The 27,727-nt window shown below is 42.8% G+C and overlaps 2 protein-coding genes across 2 annotated transcripts; both read right to left on the bottom strand.

Moving 5' to 3' along the window:
• Window positions 1-262: 262 nt before the first annotated feature.
• LOC145351384 (putative G-protein coupled receptor 139) lies at window positions 263-13,985 on the bottom strand. The gene is made up of 2 exons (XM_080200994.1): window positions 13,868-13,985; window positions 263-1,173 (listed from the first exon to the last, which is right to left on the bottom strand). The coding sequence occupies exons 1-2, from the start codon at window positions 13,983-13,985 to the stop codon at window positions 263-265; spliced, it is 1,029 nt and encodes a 342-aa protein (XP_080057120.1).
• A 4,023-nt stretch (window positions 13,986-18,008) lies between these two features.
• Window positions 18,009-21,459, bottom strand: LOC145351385 (putative G-protein coupled receptor 139). The gene is made up of 2 exons (XM_080200995.1): window positions 21,396-21,459; window positions 18,009-18,919 (listed from the first exon to the last, which is right to left on the bottom strand). Exons 1-2 carry the CDS (start codon window positions 21,457-21,459, stop codon window positions 18,009-18,011), a joined length of 975 nt encoding a protein of 324 aa, XP_080057121.1.
• Between the last annotated feature and the right edge of the window lie 6,268 nt (window positions 21,460-27,727).

A 27,727-nucleotide genomic window follows, 5' to 3' on the forward strand; every position in this document is an offset into this window, starting at 1 on the left:
TTCTGAATGTACAATTTTATTCATCGATTAACAGATGTGAGGAGCTGAGAATTGAAGTGAATGTTGGCAGTAGAAAATCCTAGTTTTGTCGCTCTCCTATCTTGCACCGGGAATGCTGATTCTCGTGTTCTATCCTCATGGTTCGAACATGCAGACACCATTTATTTTCCAACGTGCACTTCTTTCTCTGTTTCAATTTGAGGTTCTAGGATAAACATTAAGTTAATGGAGTGAACACATAGAGACCCATCGCTGGGTATTCTCATTTGTTTTGTCTATTAATTAATTGAATCATTGTTGTAATTGGATATTTCACGGCACTCATGAGCTGTTCTCTAAATTTTGACTGAGTCGCCCCATAAATAAATGTATTTGTACAGCAACTTAAATTCTGCAGCATAAATCCAACTTGCCCGAATATGAATTCAGATGTGGTGTAATCCCTGGCGTTTCCTCCTTTAATGGTATAATATAAGAAATGTAAAACATACACTAGCCATAGAAGTATAAAACTGCCGGATATGGTGAAAAGTAAAATTATGGATTTCCTTCTACTCTCCATCTCTGGGTCATTGCGATTGTCTCTATTGCCCTGACCCCTTAAGCTCTTGCGGACTCGACTTGCAACTAAAATATGCCTGACAGTCAGAGCATTGAGCACCATCACCAAAGTGAATGGCAGCAATGGAGTTAAAACCGTATCGGCCCAGTCAAATCCTATCCATTCCGGTGCTGTGTAATAAACTGGCTTAATATAACAGGACCACGGCACATTATCTATTAGTTCGGCAGGTTCTATTGCAAAGTAGAAAGGTATATTTTTCAAACAGAGCAGAATGCATGTTGTTGCCAAAACCACAGCTGCAGTTTCCTCAGTGCAATACTTTGTCTTTAACTTTTGGCAACAAATGGCTACATATCGGTCAAAGGTGAAAGTGATGGTGAACCAGACAGAACAATCTGTGGCGGCATGACGCAGCACATTAATAAAACTGCACACAGGTGTGATGTAAAAGAACCTCTGCGGGAAATAGTAATAGCCAACCTTCCACAGAATGACATTAGTCATAATGAATAGAAGATCTGCCACAGCCATGGCCACCAAGTAGTAATTAGTGCAAGTGGAGAGGCCGCACTTTCCCCGGGATAGTATCACAATCGCCAGTAAATTAACTATGAGAGAAAGGAAAACAGTGCAAATAAACGAATCAAACATTTCTTGCATTAGGATAGCAATTCAGTATTAAAAGCAAAATGGTTCAGGATGGAAAAAAAAGGTTGAAATTTCAAAATTGAATTTTATGGAATCGATTGTGTTTAAGTTAGAGAAATTGGTTTAGGATGGAAAAAAAGGTTGAAATTTCAAAATTGAATTTTGTGGAATCGATTGTGTTTAAGTTAAAGTAATTAGTTTGGGACAGAAAGCAGGTCGGTAGCACAGTGGTTAGGACTGCTGCCTTATAGCGCCAACAAGCAGCGTTTGAACCTCGGCTTGGGTCACTGGTTGTGCAGAATCTATGTGCTCTCCCATGTGTGCGCGAATTTCCTTGGGTGCTCTGGTTTCCTGCCATAATCCGAAAGACGTGCTGGTAGGTGTGTTGACCATGCTAAATTCTCCCTCAGTGTACCGAAACAGGCGACAGATTATGGCGACTGGGACGTTTCACTGTAACTTTGTTGCAGTGTTAATGTAAACCTACTTGTGACACCAATAAATAGTCTTGACTGATAATTGTGTTAGAAGTCTGATTTTAGTCCTGAGGACGATAAATATTGTTGTCTCCTCAGCGTATCTCCGAGCACAGCTGCTCTTTTGACATCTATCAATCACTTGGCTTTTATATTTTAAATCACATATAAAATTTTAGAAGTGGTCGATGATACCAAAGTTGGAGGAACGACAAAGGGTGAGGCTGATACGAATCGCCTGCTGCAGGAAAAGTTAGGTTAGCGGAATCAACGCATGTGGAAGTTAGAATTTTATACAGATGTGTGAGATCATGCGTTCTGGTAGAAAGCTTACAGAGATGCATATGTACAAAATAATAATATAATTCCAAAATATGTGTGTGAAGAAAACCTAAGGCTTGCATGTGCATCTGTTTTGGGGGCTGCCATATCCATAACTGCCACTAAGATATTGGCAGTTATGGATATGGATCTGTTCTTCATAAAGGAAAATTAGGATGGATATTTTTGAAGCTCTGGTTTGTCCTTAACTATTGCTTCCAATTCTTGTCACCACGGGTTATGGAATATGGAAAGATTCTTCAAGGGGTTCAGAGCAGTTTTAGAAGATTGTTCCAGGATGGATGATTTCAGTTGTAAGTATGGATGTAAGTTTAGTTTGGAAATGCCGGCATTGTTTTCCTTGGAGTGAAAAGAAGATCAAGGTTGATTTAATAGCAGTGCTCCATGTCATAACAGACTTTGGTTAGATAGAGAACATGAAACTCTTCTCATTAGCTCATGGCTCAAGGACTAGGGTATGCGTATTTAACATTTTGACCTAGAGCTACTTGATCAGTGCCAGGTAGAACATTTTTCTTTAATAATGACTGATAGTGACATGTTATTTGTTGCTCATGAGCCCGATGGAAGTTCAGTCAATCATTTCAGAAGGGAATTGTGCAGACATTTGAAGCAAGTATGGTATGTGGATCAAATGGGGGAATGGCACATAATACTGTTCCACGGGAAGCCAATTTAGAATCAATGAGCCAAATGCCTCTCAATGCCAAATGTCAACGGCTTGGCAATCAAATGATCATCTGATTGATAAATAGAGATTGTATTGGGGCAATGGAATAAAATTAGAACAACATGTAACATTTACTACCACTGGGCAAATCTTGAAAGCAGATCTTAAACATTGTAAAAGTACTTCAATCATCACAGTCACTTACCAACCACACCAAGCACAGAAAGGGTGTTGTAATATATTTTCAGGATACTGTCACTTGGATAATGCATTTTGCCTGAGAAGTGATTCGCTGCTTCCTGCTGCACCAAACCTCTCTGCATTAAACTCGAAACCATTTGAAGCATTTAATTTATACCCTGTCGAATCCCCAGGGCAAGTTAATGTTGCACTATTTTTATCTCTATTTAAATTGATGCAACAGATTATGACACTGAGCTCAGCCTGTGTTAGGATGGAATATACCTATTTCCGCAATCGACTTAGAATGCTAATAAAAAAGTGCCCAATGCCAGCATCTTTAACTAATAATAGTAATAATGAAGTTGGCTCTATCTTCTCCCATAACTAAGGTTGTTCATTCAAATATAACAGCCCAACGCTAGATCGTATCTTGTTTATGATATGACTTTTACTCTATTGTGACCATTCATATTTGAAATTCTAAATGTATCCTGCCTGTCTCAGGGCTCTTCTTCTGTAATCTGAAATTCCTTTAACAGTGTAGTTTTTGATGCGTTGTGGCGTCACGGTGACTGAGGTGAGCACTGCTGCCTCACAGCAGCAGAGATCTGGGCTCGATTCCAATCTTGGTCCACTGCCTGGGTTCAATTCCGCTCTTCGATGACTATCTGTGTGAAATTTGCCTGTTTCTGTGTGGGTTTAACCCGGGTGTCCTTCTTTTCTCGCTCAGGCTAGATGGATTGGCCATGCCCAGAGATATAGGTTAGGAGGTAAAAGCGCGGGGTTACGGGGATAAAGTAGAGGGCAAGTGGCTCAGGTAAAACCCCTGACTGGCACACACTTTTCACGCGGTATGTACTCCCCAGCTGAAAAAGTCGCTCTAATTGTTCCAGCTCTTCAAACATCGTGGCCGTTTGAACGTTTGCTGTGGGCAGGACGGTGGTGCATGTTGCATTGCTGCCTCACAGCACTAGGGATGTAGGTTCGATTCCGGCCTTGATCACTGCCTTCGTGGAGTTGCACTTACTCCCCGTATCTGCGTGGGTTTCCTTCAGATGTTCTGCTTTCCCCCCACACTCCAAAAATCTGCGGTTTAAGTTGATTGACGTGCTGAAATTGGCCCTAGTCTAAAGGCGATTAGCAGGGCACAGGGCCTGGGTGAGATTGAGATCGGAACAGATTCTTCTTCTGTACTGTTGGGATTCTGTGATTTCATTTACAATCGCCACAAGTAGCACTAACATTCAGACCAGTCGATGTTCACCCTCCAATTCGGAACATAACTCTGCACCCAATACCGACAATGAAACTGCTTCTTCTCCTCTGACTGAAACAACATCCTAATCTATTACAACCCAGCTGAATTGGTCACCTGAAACTAACGGAGTCCTTAACCTATTTCTTAAAGTTGTGCAGCCAATTCATACTACTAAAAACGTGAAATGAACGTAAGTTAATTCATCAGTTCCTGTAATAAGATATCTCAAGCAAGTGGTACGTATTAGTCAGGCACCTCAAACTAAAGGTACTCTACAAACTAGTACAGTTCAGTGATCTGATGCAGTGTAGGACTATTGAGTCATTGACATTTCCGACAGATGAGACCATCGAACACATTTTTTTTTATTCAAAGATAATACGTATTTGCAATAATACTTGTCTTGTGTTACTATGTGATAGAATATCGATCTGTTGAATTTTCAATAATACGATGCAACTCAGTGACTCTGTGATTCTGATACTCTCCAGTGTTTGGGTGAGAAATTATTGTTAAATTTCATGTTATACTGCTGCCACTGAATTTATTAGATTAGATTTTATTTGATTTATTATTGTCACATGTATTAACGTACAGTGAAAAGTATTGCTTCTTATGCGCTATCCTGACAAAACATACCATTCATAGGGAAAGAACTGAGAGAGTGCAGAATGTAATGCTACAGTCATAGCTAGGGTGTAGAGAAAGATCAACTTAATGCAAGGTATGGTCATTCAAAAGACTGACAGCAGCAGTTCTTGGTTCGTGACCTCAGAATTTTGTATCTTTTTTTCCCGAAGAAAGAAGATGGAGGAGAGAATAGCAGGGGTGCGTGGGTCCTTAATTATGCTGGCTACTTTGCCGAGGCAGCGGAAAGTGTAGACGGAGTCAATGGATGGCAGGCTGGTTTGCGTGATGGATTGGGCTGTATTCACGGCTTTTGCAGTTCCATGCGGCCTTGGGCAGAGCAGGAGTCACACCAAGCTGTGATACAACCAGAAAGAGTGCTTTCTATGGTGCATCTGTGAACGTTGGTGAGAGTCATAACTGACACGCCAAATTTAGGAAGTTAGGAAGTTAGGATCCAGTCACAGAGGGAGGTGCCGAGGACCAGACCATGGAGTTTGGAGATGAGTTTTGTGGAAATAATAGTGTTGAAGGCTGAGCTGTAGTCAATAAATAGGGGTCTGACATAGTTGTCTAGGTCTTCCAGGATTGAGTGCAGGGCCAGGGAGATGGCGTCTGCTGTGGACCTTTTCCGGTGGTAGGCAAACTGTAGTGGATACAGGTAGTCCAGGAGGCTGAAATTGAGTCAGGCCATGGCTAACCTTTCGAAGCATTTATTAATGATGAATGTCAGTCATCGGCCGATAGTTATTAAAGCACACTGCTTGGTTTTTCTTAGGTAAGTGGATGATGGTTGTCTTCTAGAAGCAGGTAGGCAACTCAGATGGTTGTCAACAGAGGTTGAAGACATCCGCAAATATCTCCGTCAGCAGATCCACCCAGGATCTGAGTTCACGTCCAGATATCCCGACCAGGCTAGTTGCTTTCCTTGAGCTGACCTTCAAGAAAATTGCTCTGATATCAGACCCCAGATACAGGTTCATCCTGGGCTTCCAGGTTGGAGGGCATGCTCTCACTGACCTCTTGCTCAAAATGGGCATAGAATGTATTGAGCTCATCAGGGAGGGGTGCGTTGGAACCAGCAATTTTACGTGCCTTCATTTTGTAGCCTGTTATGTTTTGTAAACCATGCCATTGTCAGTGGGTGTCAGTTTGGCTAGCCTGGGACTCTAGCTTGGTCCTTCCAGGTCTCTGTATGCCATTAGTGTGACGGTATTCTCCATATCCTAAAGAGCAAAAAACAATTCATGGCATTCTAGTTCTGGCTCTGAGCGTGGTCATAAACATTTATCACAAACATCTTGTCATAGGTAGGACGTTTATGCAGAAATGAAAGCTTTGCTTGTTCTTCCATGTCATTGGTGATTAGTCTCACAAGTAACTTTATGTTTCAATTTTACTCCTATATTTATCTTATCAAAAACAAATTATTGAAAAATGACTCAACTTTTCATTATCCCTTTGGTTTAAAGTTATGTAACAAGCAACCGCATTGTAAAAAACACTTGTTCTTCTGTATCACTGTTCAGAATACAAATAGCATTCCAAATCACTTTAATGCCAACTAATTGTTTGTTGAGTCATCAGACAGTGATATGCCGTAGTAAATGTGATGGTCCATTTGCTGAAAGCAACTTTGTACGATGGGCAACGTTGCAATGACTTTCAGAGTTGGAGTGTTACGGAGACAAGAAGCTTTTTGTGACCTCCTGAGTTTGCAGAGGTAAGGAAGGCATTAGCGTCTGGTAAAGAATATAGAGTTAGAAAAATCAGATCTCGGGGTCACAGTCTCAGGATAAGTGGTAAGACATTCAGGACTGAGAAAATGAAGAGCTTCTTCATTCAGTAAGTTTTGAACCTGTGGAAGCTTTTGAACCTTCACCACAGAAAGCTGTTAAATATGTTCCAGAGGGAGCTGGACGAGCCCTTGTGTCAAAAGGGATTGAGGGGGATGGACAAAAAGTGAGAGTGGGATACTGAGAGTGCATGATCAGCCACAATCATTTTGAATGGTGGTGCGGGCTCTATTTCTATGACCTATTTTCTATGTTTCTATGTCGTATTAAATTGCAGCATTGTCTAATTTAGATCTGCATTACGCAACTTAAAGAAAAATCTGCGCGGCAGGCAGACTGCTTCTCCAAGAGTAAACTGCCTTCCTGGGTCAGAAAATGATTCTGGTAACCTTCCTTACCAGATCTGCACTGCCAGCTTGAGATGGTGCAACCGCCACAAGGCAGTTAGATGTTCATCCGCGAAAGCAGTCTTTGTCTATACCAACATCTTCTCTTCCCGATCGTGGAACTTTGCTTAAACTTGTCAACAGTCTTATATCGACATCCCTGAGGAGGGATGTCTGAGGAGACGTTTAACCTCCATACAGATCCATTAATAAAGTCATAATCGCTATCCGTTCTTGTTGAAACTGCTGCAATAAACAATAATCATTGTTTCCCTCAAACAACCAATGAACCTTAGCCGAACTCATAGTAGGTAAATCTCAGATACTGATTGTTTCCATTATTCTCTGCTAATATTGACACTGGCCAGGCTTCCAGCTTAGTTCTGTAAAGGATATGCTCAGAATGTCTATATTAACCAATCATTTATTACAGACACCTTATGAACACAATTGCGAAATCAAATTCCCCATTACCTCTTCTTCTGTTCCTTTCTAATACGGAACATGAGACACGTTCGTTGTATAATAATTACCTTTCGGATAATGAGCAGGTTAAAAAGAAAAAGGAGGCTTATGTTCGGATGAGATTGGAGGGCTCAGATAGTGCACTAGAAAGCTTTAGATTGGCTAGGAGGGAGTTGAAGAGTGAGTTGAGAAGGGCTAAAAGAGGACATGAGAAGACTTTGGCTGATAGGATTAAGGAGAATCCTAAGGCGTTCTATAGGTATGTCAAGAACAGAAGGTTGGTCAGGGCAAGATTAGGGCCAGTTACAGACAGCAGGGGGAAGTTGTGTGTGGAACCGGAGGAGATTGGAGAAGTATTGAACCAATATTTCTCTTCGGTGTTCACGCAGGGGGACATGAATATAGCTGAGGAGGACATTGGGTTACAGGGGTGTAAAATAGACAGTATTACGGTTGATAAAGAGGATGTGCTGGAAATTCTTGAGGGGCTGAAAATAGATAAGTCCCCTGGTCCGGATGGGATCTACCCTAGGATTCTCTGGGAGGCGAGAGAGGTGATTGCAGAGCCTCTGGCTCAGATCTTCAGGTCGTCATTGGTCTCTGGTGTAGTCCCGGAGGATTGGAGGATAGCGAATGTTGTCCCATTGTTTAAGAAGGGGAACAGAGACTTTGCCGGGAATTATAGACCGGTGAGTCTTACTTCTGTTGTGGGCAAGGTTTTAGAAAAAATTATTAGGGATAGGATTTATAGTTATTTGGAGTGTAATGAATTGATTAGAAATAGTCAGCATGGTTTTGCAGCGGGTAGGTCGTGCCTTACTAACCTTATTGAGTTTTTTGAGAAGGTGACCAAAGAGGTGGATGGGGGTAAGGCAGTTGATGTGGTATACATGGATTTTAGTAAGGCGTTCGATAAGGTTCACCATGGTAGGCTTCTGCAGAAAATGCAGATGTATGGGATTGTGGGTAATCTAGGAAGTTGGATCAGGAATTGGCTATCAGATAGGAGACAGAGGGTGGTGGTGGATGGTAAATATTCATCATGGAGTGCAGTTACGAGTGGTGTGCCTCAGGGATCTGTTTTGGGGCCACTGTTGTTTGTAATTTTTATTAATGATCTGGATGAGGGTATAGTTGGGTGGATTAGTAAATTTGCTGATGACACCAAAATTGGAGGTGTGGTAGATTGTGAGGAAGGGTGTCATAGTCTGCAGGGAGACTTAGATAGGTTGCAGAGCTGGGCCGAGAGGTGGCGGATGGAATTTAATGCGGAGAAGTGTGAGGTAATTCACTTTGGTAGGAGCAACAGATGTGTCGAGTATAGGGCTAACGGGAGGACTTTGAATAGTGTGGATGAACAGAGGGATCTAGGTGTGTGTGTACATAGATCCCTGAAAGTTGGGAATCAAGTAGATATGGTTGTCAAGAAGGCGTACGGTGTCTTGGCGTTTATTGGTAGGGGGATTGAATTTAGGAGTCGCAGTGTAATGTTGCAACTGTACACTACTCTAGTGCGGCCGCACTTGGAGTACTGTGTGCAGTTCTGGTCCCCGCATTACAAGAAGGATGTGGAGGCGTTGGAGAGGGTGCAGAGGAGGTTTACTAGGATGTTGCCTGGTATGGAGGGGAGGTCCTATGAGGAGAGACTGAGGGATCTAGGGTTGTTTTCGTTGGAAAGAAGGCGGCTAAGAGGGGATCTTATTGAAACATATAAGATGATTAGAGGTTTAGATAGGGTGGATAGTGATAGCCTTTTTCCTCGGATGGAGAAAGCTAGCACGAGGGGGCATGGCTTTAAATTAAGGGGGGGTAGCTACAGGACGGATGTCAAGGGTAGGTTCTTTACCCAGCGGGTGGTGAGGGATTGGAATGCCCTGCCTGCTGCAGTTGTAAATGCGTCTAGTTTGGGGGCGTTTAAGAGATCTCTGGATAGGTTTATGGACGAAATGGGATTGGTATAGGCTAGTGGGTCATTGTTTTTGTAACTGGTCGGCGCAACATCGTGGGCCGAAGGGCCTGTTCTGCGCTGTAATGTTCTATGTTCTATGTTCTATATGATTGATACTGCGAATCCATATTATATTTATATGTTTGGACTGCAGTTCCACAGTTCATTCCATCATGTGGATGTGTCAATCTGATTGATGATGCCCGTTATGATACAGGCGTGTTGCTGAAGAACATGAGAACATAAGAAATAGGAGCAGGAGTAGGCCATCTAGCCCTTCGAGCCTGCCCCGCCATTCAATAAGATCATGGCTGATCTGTCGTGGCTCAGTTCCACTTTCCCGCCCTCTCCCCATAACCCTTAATCCCCTCTCTTATCAAAAACCCATCAACCCGCGTCTTAAAAATATTGAGCGAGGCAGCCTCCACCACTTCAACGGGCAGAGAATTCCAGAGATTCACCACCCTTTGAGTGAAGAAGTTCCTCCTCAACTCCGTTCTAAACCGCCCCCCCCAACCCTTTATCTTGAGGCTGTGCCCCCTAGTCCTACTGTCCTTTCTGAGCGGGAAGAGCCTCTCCACCTCTATCCGATCTATCCCATTCATCATCTTATATGTCTCAATGAGATCTCCCCTCATTCTTCTAAACTCTAACGAGTACAAGCCTAGTTTATTCAGCCTCTCCTCATAGCTCAACCCCCTTAACTCCAGCATCAGCCTAGTAAACCTCCTCTGCACTCCCTCCAAGGCCAAAATATCCTTGCGTAAGGGCGGCGACCAAAACTGCACACAGTACTCCAGCTGCGGCCTCACCAGTGCCCTATACAGCTGCAGCAAGACCTCCCTACTTTTATATTCAATCCCCCTCGCTATGAAGGCCAGCATCCCATTCGCCTTCCTGACCACCTGCTGCACCTGCAGGCTGGGTTTTTGCGACTCATGCACAAGGACCCCGAGGTCCCTCTGCACCGTCGCCTGCTTCAGTATTGCTTTTCTGTGGCGACACATTTCAAGACGTTAGTTTTGTTCTCACTGTGAAGCTCGGTTCCAGCCTCCGACTGCTCCCTGGAGACTAGGCGCGGATCCCTAAAGTAGGTTAGTTCTATACTCACTAAGTAGCTCCAGTTCTCCCTCCCACTGCTCCCAGGACGCTTCTGGTTCCGCATTCGGAACCAGATACCTGTCCTCAATTTTGTTTCCTTACATATAGTAAAACATGTTTATCAACGGCGTATAAATGCAGCGGGATAGCCACCGATAAGGTTCACAACTTTACTCGGATGAGCAATTAAAGTTCACGTCATTGTATAGTTTCTAAATTAAAGTCGCGAAAAAAAAACACCCAGCTGTTTCAATGAATCGATTATAAATCACGATAAATGCAATTTAGAATGAGACTGGGTTTATTAATCTCTGCAATGAGAATGTACCAAATCGGGAACGCGACAAATATCTTAAGTCAATGGGTATGTTTATTTTATAAGGGGTGTAAATTGATAAGAGAACAATGATCATAATAGTCAGGGAATTAGGCTTCAGTTGATGACTGATCATCTCGGCTTTAATCAGGATTTCAACATCAATGTTTCAGGTGCCGTCTGTCGAACATCGGTCCGCATAAATGTGTGGCAACGCAGCAAATAGTTTTTGCCAGTATAAACTTCACATATTTCAAATCAGCTTCCTATTTTGAAAAATGTAATGACTGTAAAGTTAATTTATCACGAACCTGACAAAGCGTTGAGCGTGCAATGCTATTCAGAACTAGAAGTTGCATTATGATAAATGGCAAAAAAGTAATATATTTTCATAATCCTCTCTCTGACTGGATTTTCTATGTATTACGTTCTAGTTTATAACGTGTGATTAGCTATTTATGTATCTGTACAGCTTGAGGTGGACGAAGTGCAAAGCGGTGTAATGGATGTGCAGGGTGCTGAAGCGTTTACCGGTCTGGTGACGGACACACAGCCATTATTCGACATTCTGCAGTTAAAACTAAATTTACAAAAATTGAGCGAGTTAAAACAATCCCATTGAAGCAAGTCCATATCAAAGTTATGTGGAAATGTCAAATGGATTCACTCTCGACTTGGACGACAAGGTGGAGACTGAAGAGACGTGGAGTTATGAATGCAAGAAGAACCATGATTTATTAAGCCACTGAACATGAAGCAATGTCCGTGAGAACGAAAGTAAAGGGCGATGGAGGTTATGCGATGCCTGGTTATTAACACCGCAGAATAGGTCAGTTGACATTGATGGAGTCATAGTCATAGAGGTTTGCAGCATGGAAACTGGCCCTTCGGCCCAACTTGTCCACGCGAGTCCCAGTTGCGCGCGTTTGGCCCATACCTCTCTATACCTATCTTACCCATGTAACTACCTAAATGCTTTTTAAAAGACAAAAGTGTAACTGCCTCTACTATTACCTCTGGCAGTTCGTTCTAGACACTCACCACTCTGAAAAAAATTGCCCCTCTGAGCACTTTTGTATCTCTCCCCTCTCACCTTAAACCTATGCCCTGCAGTTTTAGACTCCCCTACCTTTCAGAAATGGTTTTGACATTGCTCCACACAAGTGGAGTCGCTGACTTCTGGTGTCACCCCGGAAAACATTGTCTGTACCATTTTTCAGAAGTATGTGATACCCTTTGATAACCGGAGCGGTGTACATTACTTCATGCAAGGTCCAACCTATGATTGCTGAAGATTGAGAAATTCAGTTGACTGTCCATTTACCGAGCTAATTATCCCAGAAGTTTTCTTATCCATCTCACCAAACTAAACGTCTAGCCGTTTTCGCTCTGAAACATGAACTTATTATTACAAAAATTCTGTCATGATTTTTTTTTCCATTTCAACAATCTGTCCTGAGTGGGTTTGCGTTAAGGTTGCTACTTAGTCAATGGACAAAGTTACAGAACCATTATAGTTAGTTTATGCATAATGTAGCTGGAAGAATCTCCGCTCAAATTCCAATATGCGAATTTAACTTAAAATTAGAGAATTAACCACACATGGAATTAAACAAACATGGAAATAAGAAACAAATGTGAACAGTTATCGAGGAAAGTCCCATTGATGTCAAAGTTTGCTTATCAAAGGCCAAATCAGCTTTTCTCCTATTAGCAATCTCACTAAACCGAGCTTCTCTCCGTCTCCTGCATGGGGCCATTTGAAATGTTTTGAATGAGAGAGCAAATGTGACGTCCTATGAACGTAAATTATGTAGTATTTGTTTAAAATGGCCATTCAATGATGCAGAAATATAGCACATTCCTTCAAGTTGAAATCCAGATAGAAACAGTGACTCTTCAAGAAGAGAGGAATTTGATAAGTTTATGTGTCGGTATAGTGAAAAAGGCTATATCTGGTAAAGACAATATTCCAAACTACAAATAATCTAACACCGTGATAGTAATCATGACCACGAGATAGGCCACTGGCATTCACATCATGTAACAAGTGGTGTTTTTGGGGAGAATTCTTCCAGGGAATGGTGATAATCCTCAATAATCAGTTAATTAAAATAGGAAACTGAGGGGTTGATTACCAGACTTGGAGCCAAAGCAGCAAGTTGACAGATTTTGCATATAAAATGTCAGTCTTGTTGCAACATTGAATGGCACCAAGTGACTCATTGGCCTGTCCAGTGGTATCCTACTGACAACAATTTGAAAATGAATCAGCGATAATAAATTGAGAGATCGATGCAGTAAGTAACAAAATCCACCACGGAAGTGCAGAGTCTGGGTGTATTGCAAGTGGGGAAGGAGTGGATGAGCAATTTTCCAACATTTTCCTCTTCACCGCTCCTCTCCCCACCACTTTCCCATTCATCCGCAACCACCATCCTTGTGCGCCTCACAATCCCTTTCAACACTTCTCATTTCTCCCTCAACTTCTCGGATTTCCAGCCTCCTTCACTCCACAATTCTCCCCTCTTAATTCCCCCATACAACTTAATCTGCAATTCTCTATATCCCATTCCTCTGGTGCTAAATTCTCCCCTCATCTATCCTGTTATTTGCCTGCATTCCCTATGTCCAATTTCCAGCTGTTGTTTTTTTTCCCCTCTCCTCCATTATATATTTATAAATTGTCCTCTCCTCCTCCCACTCCCCTTTCCTTTCCCACACTAATAATTAATCACATTCCACTTCATATTCCCCATCTGGAGAATGCTGGCACAGTGGTTATCACTGCTGCCTCACCGCACCAAGAACCCAGGATCAGTTCCATGCTTGGATAACTGTCGATGCACAGGATGCACGTCGTCCCCATGTCTGTGTGCGTTTCTTCCAGGTTCTTCAGTACCATTTCACAATCCAAAAGATATGCTGGTCAGGTGCATTTGCCATAATAAAACTGTCCCTTACTGGAACCGAACAGGCACCACAGAGTGATAACTAGGAAATTTTCAGTGTTAATGTAACCTTACTTCCGACGCTAACAAATTACCTCTCGCCATTCACGACCTCCGTCTCACCAATTCTAATACCTCCATCGTCTTCCTTCCCTGTGTTTTTTCCCGATTTTCCACGTTCTCGCCCACTCAAAATTATGCCGTTGACATTCTCAGCCTTGAGCATTCCACCATTAACAACCACATCCGTCATTTACCCTTTCCACAATTTCTCCTTTAGTTCTTCCCAAACATCATTTTTCCGCTTACATGTTCTCCTCTACCTCTTTCCATTAATTCAACCTTACATTCTCCCCAACCATTTCTGGATTCTCCGGTTCCATAAGAACATAAGAAATAGGAGCAGGATTAGGCCATCTAGCCCTTCGAGCCTGCCCCACCATTCAATAAGATCATGCCTGATCTGTCGTGGCTCAGTTCCACATTCCCGCCCTCTCCCCGTAACCTTTAATCCCCTCGCTTATCAAAAACCCATCAACCCGCATCTTAAAAATATTTAGCGAGGCAGCCTCCACCACTTCAACGGGCAGAGAATTCCAGAGATTCACCACCCTTTGAGTGAAGAAGTTCCTCCTCAGCTCCGTTCTAAACCGCCCCCCCGCGCCTTTATCTTGAGGCTGTGCCCCCTAGTCCTACTGTCCTTTCTGAGCGGGAAGAGTCTCTCCACCTCTATCCTATCCATCCCATTCATCATCTTATACGTCTCAATGAGATCTCCCCTCATTCTTCTAAACTCTAACGAGTTCAAGCCTCGTTTATTCAGCCTCTCCTCATAGGTCAACCCCCTCAACTCCTAGTAAACCTCCTCTGCACTCCCTCCAAGGCCAAAATATCCTTGCGTAAGTACGGCGACCAAAACTGCACACAGTACTCCAGCTGCGGCCTCACCAGTGCCCTATACAGCTGCAGCAAGACCTCCCTACTTTTATATTCAATCCCCTTCGCTATGAAGGCCAGCATCCCATTCGCCTTCCTGACCACCTGCTGCACCTGCAGGCTGGGTTTTTGCGACTCATGCACAAGGACCCCGAGGTCCCTCTGCACCGTCGCCTGCTGCAGTTTTTCGCCACCTCTTCTCTTCTGCCTCCTCTTCTGCCCACCTTGTATTCTGTCCCATTTCTCCATTACTTCTTCCCTATTCACTCCTATCATTCTGCATGCCCCAGACTCCCACACGACACCGTGATTTAGTCCTCTGCAGCTGCAACATTCTGTACTTCCCTCGCCCTCAACCACAGTTACCACGTTCCAACTTTGACCCGTCCCGTGCCTCTTTTCACCATCACAGCTTCCCCATTCTCTTCAGCACATTTTCTCCATATTTTCCATTTCCTATCGTTGCACCACTTCCCCATATTATTGTAACACTCACTCAACCCTTCCCGATCCCCTCCCCGCCTATGTCGCCCTTCCCATTCTCAGTGACAACGTTTCTCACTCATTTGTTCTGACTTCTCTCCCCACTAATCGTTGCACATCACCCCAAATTCTCATCAACACAATCTCCCTCCGAAATCTTTCGATTCCCTCTCACCCTATTCCATTTGTGCGTCCTCCAGTCAGCATTTAAATTCCGCCATGTCCTCAGCCCGAACATTATTCTCCTTTCTGTTCCCAACCTGTCGATTTGCTCATTAACCGTTCGCTATCTAAGCTTCTCATATCCACTGACCTCTCACACTTCTCCCTATCTGCCCTTTCCAATCATCCACATCTCCACTTCACCATCCCCTCCCACTTCCTAACCCATTCCCTCTCCCATTTACCCACTCTACAAAGAACCTTTCTTATTATCCAACATCTTTTGCTGAAAATTTTTATTTCCTATTCCCAATTCGTAAGAACATAAGAACATAAGAAATAGGAGCAGGTTTAGGCCATCTAGCCCTTCGAGCCTGCCCTGCCATTCAATAAGATCATGGCTGATCTGTCGTGTCTCAGTTCCACATTCCCGCCCTCTCCCCATAACCCTTAATCCCCTCTCTTATCAAAAACCTATCAACCCGCGTCTTAAAAATATTTAACGAGGCAGCCCCCACCACTTCAACGGGCAGAGAATTCCAGAGATTCACCACCCTTTGAGTGAAGAAGTTCCTCCTCAACTCCGTTCTAAACCGCCCCCCCCCCCCCTTTATCTTGAGGCTGTGCCCTCTAGTCCTACTGTCCTTTCTGAGGACACCTGTCCTTCGCAATAATATTCCCTATTCCAATTCCATGTATTTTCTTCCCGATTGCTCCTCCACCACTTCCTCTAATTATCTTTCCTGAGGAAATGTTATGACTCGAATCCGCCCTTCCTTCCCTTCCAAGTATCCACTCTTGGCCGGGAGGGGGCGCTCTGTGCACACTATGAAGAGGACTGCTACCGATGCAGAAAGCATGAAAATCAGATCAGTGATGGTGAAGCTCTAGCTCTGTTCTTATGATTTAAAAAATCCCATGTATAACATTTGGGCTAATCTCCACATTCCTGCCTATTTTGTAAGATCGTCGGTGCCCTTGTCAACCTATAATCTAACACAACGTTGAAGGCTGGATTAACCCACTTCTCTATAATAGCTAATTCCAAAAAAAAACCTTTTGAGGGAAATGCCTCCACCTCTGAATTTTAAATGGGTGGCGTTTTAATACAACGACGTCTAGTTCCTCTTTCTCCCAAGAGAGGAATTATCATGTAAGTATCTACTCTATCAATCCGGATGATAATTGCATGTCTTTCAATAAGATAAACACACCTTCTAAACACCAGTAAATTTAGTCCCAACTTCCTCAACCTCAGCTCATAAGACAAATTCATCGTTGGAGAAACCATCCCAATGAGCCAAAAGCGATGCAAATTAAAACACAAAGAATGCACCTCAGGATAGGAGTCTGGGCGGCACGCTGGCATTGTGGGTGCGGCACCGTGGCCGCACAGCGCCACGAACTCGAGTTCAATTCTGGCCTTGGGTGACAATCTCTGTGGAGATTATACATTCCCCCCGTGCCTGCCTGTTTTTTTTCTTCTGCAGGTGCTCCTTTATTCCCCACTCCAAGAAGTACAGGGTAGGTTGATTTCTCACACATTTCTAGCTGCGTTAATGATATAGTTGAGCTAAAGTATGTCAAGTGTCTAACATGGAGGGACAGATACCTGTCGCTTTTCTAACTGCTATCATTGTTAATCCTAAAACGACATCTTAAGAATCTGTCAAGCATCCCAGTAACCTCTACTTCTACAAGTTTGTTGACCATTATCCCAATTTCATTTCTCGTAATAGTGCCATCAGCAACATGCGAGCATCGGTCAGCATCAGGATTGAAATGAAGCAATGACAGATTATTGTTCTGTTCCATCTTCCTTAATTCATGTGCCCCAGTCATTGAGTAAAATCCAGACAGAACTACACACGATATTAAACACACGAAGCCGTATAATGATTTTGCGGGGCAGTGACGTTGAGATAGATAATCAAAAATGATCTTCTGAAGTAACCAAGCAGATTTGGGGGGCGAATAGTATATTCTTGCTCCTATTTCCCAAATTTCTATGAGGAAAATAAATATTTTATGGTGGGAAATTTCTTGTATCTGAAGAAACTGAACCACATACACAACCGGCTCATGTGCGGACGAGGGAAGTACTATATTAGATTTTTCAAATCAGTCCAAAGCTAAGGCTCTGGGGTTGTTAGTTTGGTGTCAGACCCAGGCTCATTCGATCGACGTGGTTTATATGTCCTAGCCCAAGACTCTTGGGTGGGCTAGTTCTGAGGAATCCCGCCCGAACTTCTCACCATCAGATTCAAAGATAGAGTGAGGAAAATGGGGAGTGGGCTGGGGGGAGACAGAGACACAGAGACAGACAGAAAGACTTTGGTAATTTGGCGGGGGGATTTGAAGAGTGGTGTATCCAATAATGTGTGACGAAAATCCATTGCCACACTAATATTGCAAGCATTTGCAGATTTTGACTTCTGAATGTACAATTTTATTCATCGATTAACAGATGTGAGGAGCTGAGAATTGAAGTGAATGTTGGCAGGAGAAAATCCTCGTTTTTTCCCTCTCCTATCTTGCACCGGGAATGCTGAAGCTAGTGTTCTATCCTCATGGTTCGAACATGCAGACACCATTTATTTTCCAACGTGCACTTCTTTTTCTGTTTCAATTTGAGGTTCTGGGATAAACATTAAGTTAATGGAGTGAACACATAGAGACCCATCGCTGGGTTTTCTCATTTGTTTTGTTTATTAATTAATTGAATCATTGTTGTAATTGGATATTTCACGGCACTCATGAGCTGTTCTCTAAATTTTGACTGAGTCGCCCCATAAATAAATGTATTTGTACAGCAACTTAAATTCTGCAGCATAAATCCAACTTGCCCGAATATGAATTCAGATGTGGTGTAATCCCTGGCGTTTACTCCTTTAATGGTATAATATAAGAAATGTAAAACATACACTAGCCATAGAAGTATAAAACTGCCGGATATGGTGAAAAGTAAAATTATGGATTTCCTTCTACTCTCCATCTCTGGGTCATTGCGATTGTCTCTATTGCCCTGACCCCTTAAGCTCTTGCGGACTCGACTTGCAACTAAAATATGCCTGACAGTCAGAGCATTGAGCACCATCACCAAAGTGAATGGCAGCAATGGAGTTAAAACCGTATCGGCCCAGTCAAATCCTATCCATTCCGGTGCTGTGTAATAAACTGGCTTAATATAACAGGACCACGGCACATTATCTATTAGTTCGGCAGGTTCTATTGCAAAGTAGAAAGGTATATTTTTCAAACAGAGCAGAATGCATGTTGTTGCCAAAACCACAGCTGCAGTTTCCTCAGTGCAATACTTCGTCTTTAACTTTTGGCAACAAATGGCTACATATCGGTCAAAGGTGAAAGTGATGGTAAACCAGACAGAACAATCTGTGGCGGCATGACGCAGCACATTAATAAAACTGCACACAGGTGTGATGTAAAAGAACCTCTGCGGGAAATAGTAATAGCCAACCTTCCACAGAATGACATTAGTCATAATGAATAGAAGATCTGCCACAGCCATGGCCACCAAGTAGTAATTAGTGCAAGTGGAGAGGCCGCACTTTCCCCGGGATAGTATCACAATCGCCAGTAAATTAACTATGAGAGAAAGGAAAACAGTGCAAATAAACGAATCAAACATTTCCTGCATTAGGATAGCAATTCAGTATTAAAAGCAAAATGGTTCAGGATGGAAAAAAAAGGTTGAAATTTCAAAATTGAATTTTATGGAATCGATTGTGTTTAAGTTAAAGTAATTAGTTTGGGACAGAAAGCAGGTCGGTGGCACAGTGGTTAGGACTGCTGCCTTATAGCGCCAACAAGCAGCGTTTGAACCTCGGCTTGGGTCACTGGTTGTGCAGAATCTATGTGCTCTCCCATGTGTGCGCGAATTTCCTTGGGTGCTCTGGTTTCCTGCCATAATCCGAAAGACGTGCTGGTAGGTGTGTTGACCATGCTAAAATCTCCGTCAGTGTACCGAAACAGGCGACAGATTGTGGCGACTCGGACGTTTCACTGTAACTTTGTTGCAGTGTTAATGTAAACCTACTTGTGACACCAATAAATAGTCTTGACTGATAATTGTGTTAGAAGTCTGATTTTAGTCCTGAGGACGATAAATATTGTTGGCTCCTCAGCGTATCTCCGAGCACAGCTGCTCTTTTGTCATCTGTCAATCATTTGGCTTTTACATTTTAAATCACATATAAAATTTTAGAAGTGATCGATGATACCAAAGTTGGAGGAACGACAAAGGGTGAGGCTGATACGAATCGCCTGCTGCAGGAAAAGTTAGGTTAGCGGAATCAACGCATGTGGAAGTTAGAATTTTATACAGATGTGTGAGATCATGCGTTCTGGTAGAAAGCTTACAGAGATGCATATGTACAAAATAATAATATAATTCCAAAATATGTGTGTGAAGAAAACCTAAGGCTTGCATGTGCATCTGTTTTGGGGGCTGCCATATCCATAACTGCCACTAAGATATTGGCAGTTATTGATATGGATCTGTTCTTCATAAAGGAAAATTAGGATGGATATTTTTGAAGCTCTGGTTTGTCCTTAACTATTGCTTCCAATTCTTGTCACCACGGGTTATGGAATATGTAAAGATTCTTCAAGGGGTTCAGAGAAGTTTTAGAAGATTGTTCCAGGATGGATGATTTCAGTTGTAAGTATGGATGTAAGTTTAGTTTGGAAATGCCGGCATTGTTTTCTTTGGAGTGAAAAGAAGGTCAAGGTTGATTTAATAGCAGTGCTCCATGTCATAACAGACTTTGGTTAGATAGAGAACATGAAACTCTTCTCATTAGCTCATGGCTCAAGGACTAGGGTATGCGTATTTAACATTTTGACCTAGCGCTACTCGATCAATGCCAGGTAGAACATTTTTCTTTAATAATGACTGATAGTGACATGTTATTTGTTGCTCATGAGCCCGATGGAAGTGCAGTCAATCATTTCAGAAGGGAATTGTGCAGGCATTTGAAGCAAGTATGGTATGTGGATCAAATGGGGGAATGGCACATAATACTGTTCCACGGGAAGCCAATTTAGAATCAATGAGCCAAATGCCTCTCAATGCCGAATGTCAACGGCTTGGCAATCAAATGATCATCTGATTGATAAATAGAGATTGTATTGGGGCAATGGAATAAAATTAGAACAACATGTAACATTTACAATCACAGGGCAAAACTTGAAAGCAGATCTTAAACATTGTAAAAGTACTTCAATCATCACAGTCGCTTACCAACCAAACCAAGCGCAGAAAGGATGTTGTAATATATTTTCAGGATACTGTCACTTGGATAATGCATTTTGTCTGAGAAGTGATTCGCTGCTTCCTGCTGCACCAAACCTCTGTGCATTAAACTCGAAACCATTTGAAGCATTTAATTTATACCCTGTCGAATCCCCAGGGCAAGTTAATGTTGCACTATTTTTATCTCTATTTAAATTGATGCAACAGATTATGACACTGAGCTCAGCCTGTGTTAGGATGGAATATACCTATTTCCGCAATCGACTTAGAATGCTAATAAAAAAGTGCCCAATGCCAGCATCTTTAACTAATAATAGTAATAATGAAGTTGGCTCTATCTTCTCCCATAACTAAGGTTGTTCATTCAAATATAACAGCCCAACGCTAGATCGTATCTTGTTTATGATATGACTTTTACTCTATTGTGACCATTCATATTTGAAATTCTAAATGTACCCTGCCTGTCTCAGGGCTCTTCTTCTGTAATCTGAAATTCCTTTAACAGTGTATTTTTTGATGCGTTGTGGCGTCACGGTGACTGAGGTGAGCACTGCTGCCTCACAGCAGCAGAGATCTGGGTTCGATTCTAATCTTGAGCCACTACCTGGGTTCAACTCCGCTCTTCGATGACTATCTGTGTGAAATTTGCCTGTCTCTGTGTGGGTTTAATCCGGGTGTCCCTCTTTTCTCGCTCAGGCTAGATGGATTGGCCATGCCCAGAGATATAGGTTAGGAGGTAAAAGCGCGGGGTTACGGGGATAAAGTAGAGGGCAAGTGGCTCAGGTAAAACCCCTGACTGGCACACACTTTTCACGCGGTATGTACTCCCCAGCTGAAAAAGACGCTCTAATTGTTCCAGCTCTTCAAACATCGTGGCCGTTTGAACGTTTGCTGTGGGCAGGACGGTGGTGTAGTGTTGCACTGCTGCCTCACAGCACTAGGGATGTAGGTTCGATTCCGGCCTTGACCACTGCCTTCGTGGAGTTGCACTTACTCCCCGTATCTGCGTGGGTTTCCTTCAGATGTTCTGCTTTCCCCCCACACTCCAAAAATCTGCTGTTTAAGTTGATTGACGTGCTGAAATTGGCCCTAGTGTAAAGGCGATTAGCAGGGCACAGGGCCTGGGTGAGATTGAGATCGGAACAGATTCTTCTTCTGTACTGTTGGGATTCTGTGATTTCATTTACAATCGCCACAAGTAGCACTAACATTCAGACCAGTCGATGTTCACCCTCCAATTCGGAACATAACTCTGCACCCAATACCGACAATGAAACTGCTTCTTCTCCTCTGACTGAAACAACATCCTAATCTATTACAACCCAGCTGAATTGGTCACCTGAAACTAACGGAGTCCTTAACCTATTTCTTAAAGTTGTGCAGCCAATTCATACTACTAAAAACGTGAAATGAACGTAAGTTAATTCATCAGTTCCTGTAATAAGATATCTCAAGCAAGTGGTACGTATTAGTCAGGCACCTCAAACTAAAGGGACTCTACAAACTAGTACAGTTCAGTGATCTGATGCAGTGTAGGACTATTGAGTCATTGACATTTCCGACAGATGAGACCATCGAACACATTTTTTTTAATTCAAAGATAATACGTATTTGCAATAATACTTGTCTTGTGTTACTATGTGATAGAATATCGATCTGTTGAATTTTCAATAATACGATGCAACTCAGTGACTCTGTGATTCTGATACTCTCCAGTGTTTGGGTGAGAAATTATTGTTAAATTTCATGTTATACTGCTGCCACTGAATTTATTAGATTAGATTTTATTTGATTTATTATTGTCACATGTATTAACGTACAGTGAAAAGTATTGCTTCTTATGCGCTATCCTGACAAAACATACCATTCATAGGGACAGAACTGAGAGAATGCAGAATGTAATGCTACAGTCATAGCTAGGGTGTAGAGAAAGATCAACTTAATGCAAGGTATGGTCATTCAAAAGACTGACAGCAGCAGTTCTTGGTTCGTGACCTCAGAATTTTGTATCTTTTTTTCCCCGAAGAAAGAAGATAGAGGAGAGAATAGCAGGGGTGCGTGGGTCCTTAATTATGCTGGCTACTTTGCCGAGGCAGCGGAAAGTGTAGACGGAGTCAATGGATGGGAGGCTGGTTTGCGTGATGGATTGGGCTATATTCACGGCTTTTGCAGTTCCATGCGGCCTTGGGCAGAGCAGGAGTCACACCAAGCTGTGATACAACCAGAAAGAGTGCTTTCTATGGTGCATCTGTGAACGTTGGTGAGAGTCATAACTGACACGCCAAATTTAGGAAGTTAGAAAGTTAGGATCCAGTCACAGAGGGAGGTGCCGAGGACCAGACCATGGAGTTTGGAGATGAGTTTTGTGGAAATAATAGTGTTGAAGGCTGAGCTGTAGTCAATAAATAGGAGTCTGATATAGTTGTCTAGGTCTTCCAGGATTGAGTGCAGGGCCAGGGAGATGGCGTCTGCTGTGGACCTTTTCCGGTGGTAGGCAAACTGTAGTGGATACAGGTAGTCCAGGAGGCTGAAATTGAGTCAGGCCATGGCTAACCTTTCGAAGCATTTATTAATGATGAATGTCAGTCATCGGCCGATAGTTATTAAAGCACACTGCTTGGTTTTTCTTAGGTAAGTGGATGATGGTTGTCTTCTAGAAGCAGGTAGGCAACTCAGATGGTTGTCAACAGAGGTTGAAGACATCCGCAAATATCTCCGTCAGCAGATCCACCCAGGATCTGAGTTCACGTCCAGATATCCCGACCAGGCTAGTTGCTTTCCTTGAGCTGACCTTCAAGAAAATTGCTCTGATATCAGACCCCAGATACAGGTTCATCCTGGGCTTCCAGGTTGGAGGGCATGCTCTCACTGACCTCTTGCTCAAAATGGGCATAGAATGTATTGAGCTCATCAGGGAGGGGTGCGTTGGAACCAGCAATTTTACGTGCCTTCATTTTGTAGCCTGTTATGTTTTGTAAACCATGCCATTGTCAGTGGGTGTCAGTTTGGCTAGCCTGGGACTCTAGCTTGGTCCTTCCAGGTCTCTGTATGCCATTAGTGTGACGGTATTCTCCATATCCTAAAGAGCAAAAAACAATTCATGGCATTCTAGTTCTGGCTCTGAGCGTGGTCATAAACATTTATCACAAACATCTTGTCATAGGTAGGACGTTTATGCAGAAATGAAAGCTTTGCTTGTTCTTCCATGTCATTGGTGATTAGTCTCACAAGTAACTTTATGTTTCAATTTTACTCCTATATTTATCTTATCAAAAACAAATTATTGAAAAATGACTCAACTTTTCATTATCCCTTTGGTTTAAAGTTATGTAACAAGCAACCGCATTGTAAAAAACACTTGTTCTTCTGTATCACTGTTCAGAATACAAATAGCATTCCAAATCACTTTAATGCCAACTAATTGTTTGTTGAGTCATCAGACAGTGGTATGCCGTAGTAAATGTGATGGTCCATTTGCTGAAAGCAACTTTGTACGATGGGCAACGTTGCAATGACTTTCAGAGTTGGAGTGTTACGGAGACAAGAAGCTTTTTGTGACTGCCTGAGTTTGCAGAGGTAAGGAAGGCATTAGCGTCTGGTGAAGAATATAGAGTTAGAAAAATCAGATCTCGGGGTCACAGTCTCAGGATAAGTGGTAAGACATTCAGGACTGAGAAAATGAAGAGCTTCTTCATTCAGTAAGTTTTGAACCTGTGGAAGCTTTTGAACCTTCACCACAGAAAGCTGTTAAATATGTTCCAGAGGGAGCTGGACGAGCCCTTGTGTCAAAAGGGATTGAGGGGGATGGACAAAAAGTGAGAGTGGGATACTGAGAGTGCATGATCAGCCACAATCATTTTGAATGGTGGTGCGGGCTCTATTTCTATGACCTATTTTCTATGTTTCTATGTCGTATTAAATTGCAGCATTGTCTAATTTAGATCTGCATTACGCAACTTAAAGAAAAATCTGCGCGGCAGGCAGACTGCTTCTCCAAGAGTAATCTGCCTTCCTGGGTCAGAAAATGATTCTGGTAACCTTCCTTACCAGATCTGCACTGCCAGCTTGAGATGGTGCAACCGCCACAAGGCAGTTAGATGTTCATCCGCGAAAGCAGTCTTTGTCTATACCAACATCTTCTCTTCCCGATTGTGGAACTTTGCTTAAACTTGTCAACAGTCTTATATCGACATCCCTGAGGAGGGATGTCTGAGGAGACGTTTAACCTCCATAGAGTTCCATTAATAAAGTCATAATCGCTATCCGTTCTTGTTGAAACTGCTGCAATAAACAATAATCATTGTTTCCCTCAAACAACCAATGAACCTTAGCCGAACTCATAGTAGGTAAATCTCAGATACTGATTGTTTCCATTATTCTCTGCTAATATTGACACTGGCCAGGCTTCCAGCTTAGTTCTGTAAAGGATATGCTCAGAATGTCTATATTAACCAATCATTTATTACAGACACCTTATGAACACAATTGCGAAATCAAATTCCCCATTACCTCTTCTTCTGTTCCTTTCTAATACGGAACATGAGACACGTTCGTTGTATAATAATTACCTTTCGGATAATGAGCAGGATATGATTGATACTGCGAATCCATATTATATTTATATGTTTGGACTGCAGTTCCACAGTTCATTCCATCATGTGGATGTGTCAATCTGATTGATGATGCCCGTTATGATACAGGCGTGTTGCTGAAGAACATGAGAACATAAGAAATAGGAGCAGGAGTAGGCCATCTAGCCCTTCGAGCCTGCCCCGCCATTCAATAAGATCATGGCTGATCTGTCGCTGCTCAGTTCCACATTCCCGCCCTCTCCCCATAACCCTTAATCCCCTCGCTTATCAAAAACTTATCAACCCGCGTCTTAAAAATATTGAGCGAGGCAGCCTCCACCACTTCAACGGGCAGAGAATTCCAGAGAATTCCCTTTGAGTGAAGAAGTTCCTCCTCAACTCCGTTCTAAACCGCGCCCGCCCCGCTCCCTTTATCTTGAGGCTGTGCCCCCTAGTCCTACTGTCCTTTCTGAGCGGGAAGAGCCTCTCCACCTCAATCCGATCTATCCCATTCATCATCTTATATGTCTCAATGAGATCTCCCCTCATTCTTCTAAACTCGAAGGAGTACAAGCCTAGGTTATTCAGCCTCTCCTCATAGCTCAACCCCCTCAACTCCGGTATCAGCCTAGTAAACCTCCTCTGCACTCCCTCCAAGGCCAAAATATCCTTGCGTAAGTGCGGCGCCCAAAACTGCACACAGTACTCCAGCTGCGGCCTCACCAGCGCCCTATACAGCTGCAGCAAGACCTCCCTACTTTTATATTCAATCCCCCTCACTATGAAGGCCAGCATCCCATTAGCCTTCCTGACCACCTGCTGCACCTGCAGGCTGGGTTTTTGCGACTCATGCACAAGGACCCCGAGGTCCCTCTGCACCGTCGCCTGCTGCAGTATTGCTTTTCTGTGGCGTCACGTTTCAAGACGTTAGTTTTGTTCTCACTGTGAAGCTCGGTTCCAGCCTCCGACTGCTCCCCGGAGACTAGGCGCGGATCCCTAAAGTAGGTTAGTTTTATACTCACTGAGTAGCCCCAGTTCTCCCTCCCACTGCTCCCAGGACGCTTCTGGTTCCGCATTCGGAACCAGATACCTGTCCTCAATTTTGTTTCCTTACATATAATGAAACATGTTTATCAACGGCCTATAAATGCAGCGGGATAGCCACCGATAAGGTTCACAACTTTACTAGGATGAGCAATTGAAGTTCACGTCATTGTATAGTTTCTAAATTAAAGTTGCGAAAAAAAACACCCAGCTGTTTCAATGAATCGATTATAAATCACGATAAATGCAATTTAGAATGAGACTGGGTTTATTAATCTCTGCAATGACAATGTACCAAATCGGGAACGCGACAAATATCTTAAGTTAACGGGTATGTTTATTTTATAAGGGGTGTAAATTGATAAGAGAACAATGATCATAATAGTCAGGGAATTAGGCTCCAGTTGATGACTGATCATCTCGGCTTTAATCAGGATTTCAACATCAATGTTTCAGGTGCGGCCTGTCGAAAATCTGACCGCATAAATGTGTGGCAACGCAGCAAATAGTTTTTGCCAGTATAAACGTCACATATTTCAAATCAGCTTCCTATTTTGAAAAATGTGAAGTTAATTTATCGCGAACCTGACAAAGCGTTGAGCGTGCAATGCTATTCAGAACTAGAAGTTGCATTATTATAAATGGCAAAAAAGTAATATATTTTCATAATCCTCTCTCTGACTGGATTTTCTATGTATTACGTTCTAGTTTATAACGTGTGATTAGCTATTTATGTATCTGTACAGCTTGAGGTGGACGAAGTGCAAAGCGGTGTAATGGATGTGCCGGGTGCTGAAGTGGTTACCGGTCTGGTGACGGACACACAGCCATTATTCGATATTCTGCAGTTAAAACTAAATTTACAAAAATTGAGCGAGTTAAAACAATCCCATTGAAGCAAGTCCATATCAAAGTTATGTGGAAATGTCAAATGGATTCACTCTCGACTTGGACGACAAGGTGGAGACTGAAGAGACGTGGAGTTATTAATGCAAGAAGAACCATGATTTATTAAGCCACTGAACATGAAGCAATGTCCGTGAGAACGAAAGTAAAGGGCGATGGAGGTTATGCGATGCCTGGTTATTAACACCGCAGAATAGGTCAGTTGACATTGATGGAGTCATAGTCATAGAGGTTTGCAGCATGGAAACTGGCCCTTCGGCCCAACTTGTCCACGCTAGTCCCAATTGCGCGCGTTTGGCCCATACCTCTCTATACCTATCTTACCCATGTAACTACCTAAATGCTTTTTAAAAGACAAAATTGTAACTGCCTCTACTATTACCTCTGGCAGTTCGTTCTAGACACTCACCACTCTGAAAAAAATTGCCCCTCTGAACACTTTTGTATCTCTCCCCTCTCACCTTAAACCTATGCCCTGCAGTTTTAGACTCCCCTACCTTTCAGAAATGGTTTTGACATTGCTCCACACAAGTGGAGTCGCTGACTTCTGGTGTCACCCCGGAAAACATTGTCTGTACCATTTTTCAGAAGTATGTGATACCCTTTGATAACCGGAGC

Source organism: Carcharhinus amblyrhynchos, chromosome 13 (genome assembly GCF_965287045.1).
Source record: "Carcharhinus amblyrhynchos chromosome 13, sCarAmb.v2.hapA, whole genome shotgun sequence".
Lineage (NCBI taxonomy): Eukaryota > Metazoa > Chordata > Chondrichthyes > Carcharhiniformes > Carcharhinidae > Carcharhinus > Carcharhinus amblyrhynchos.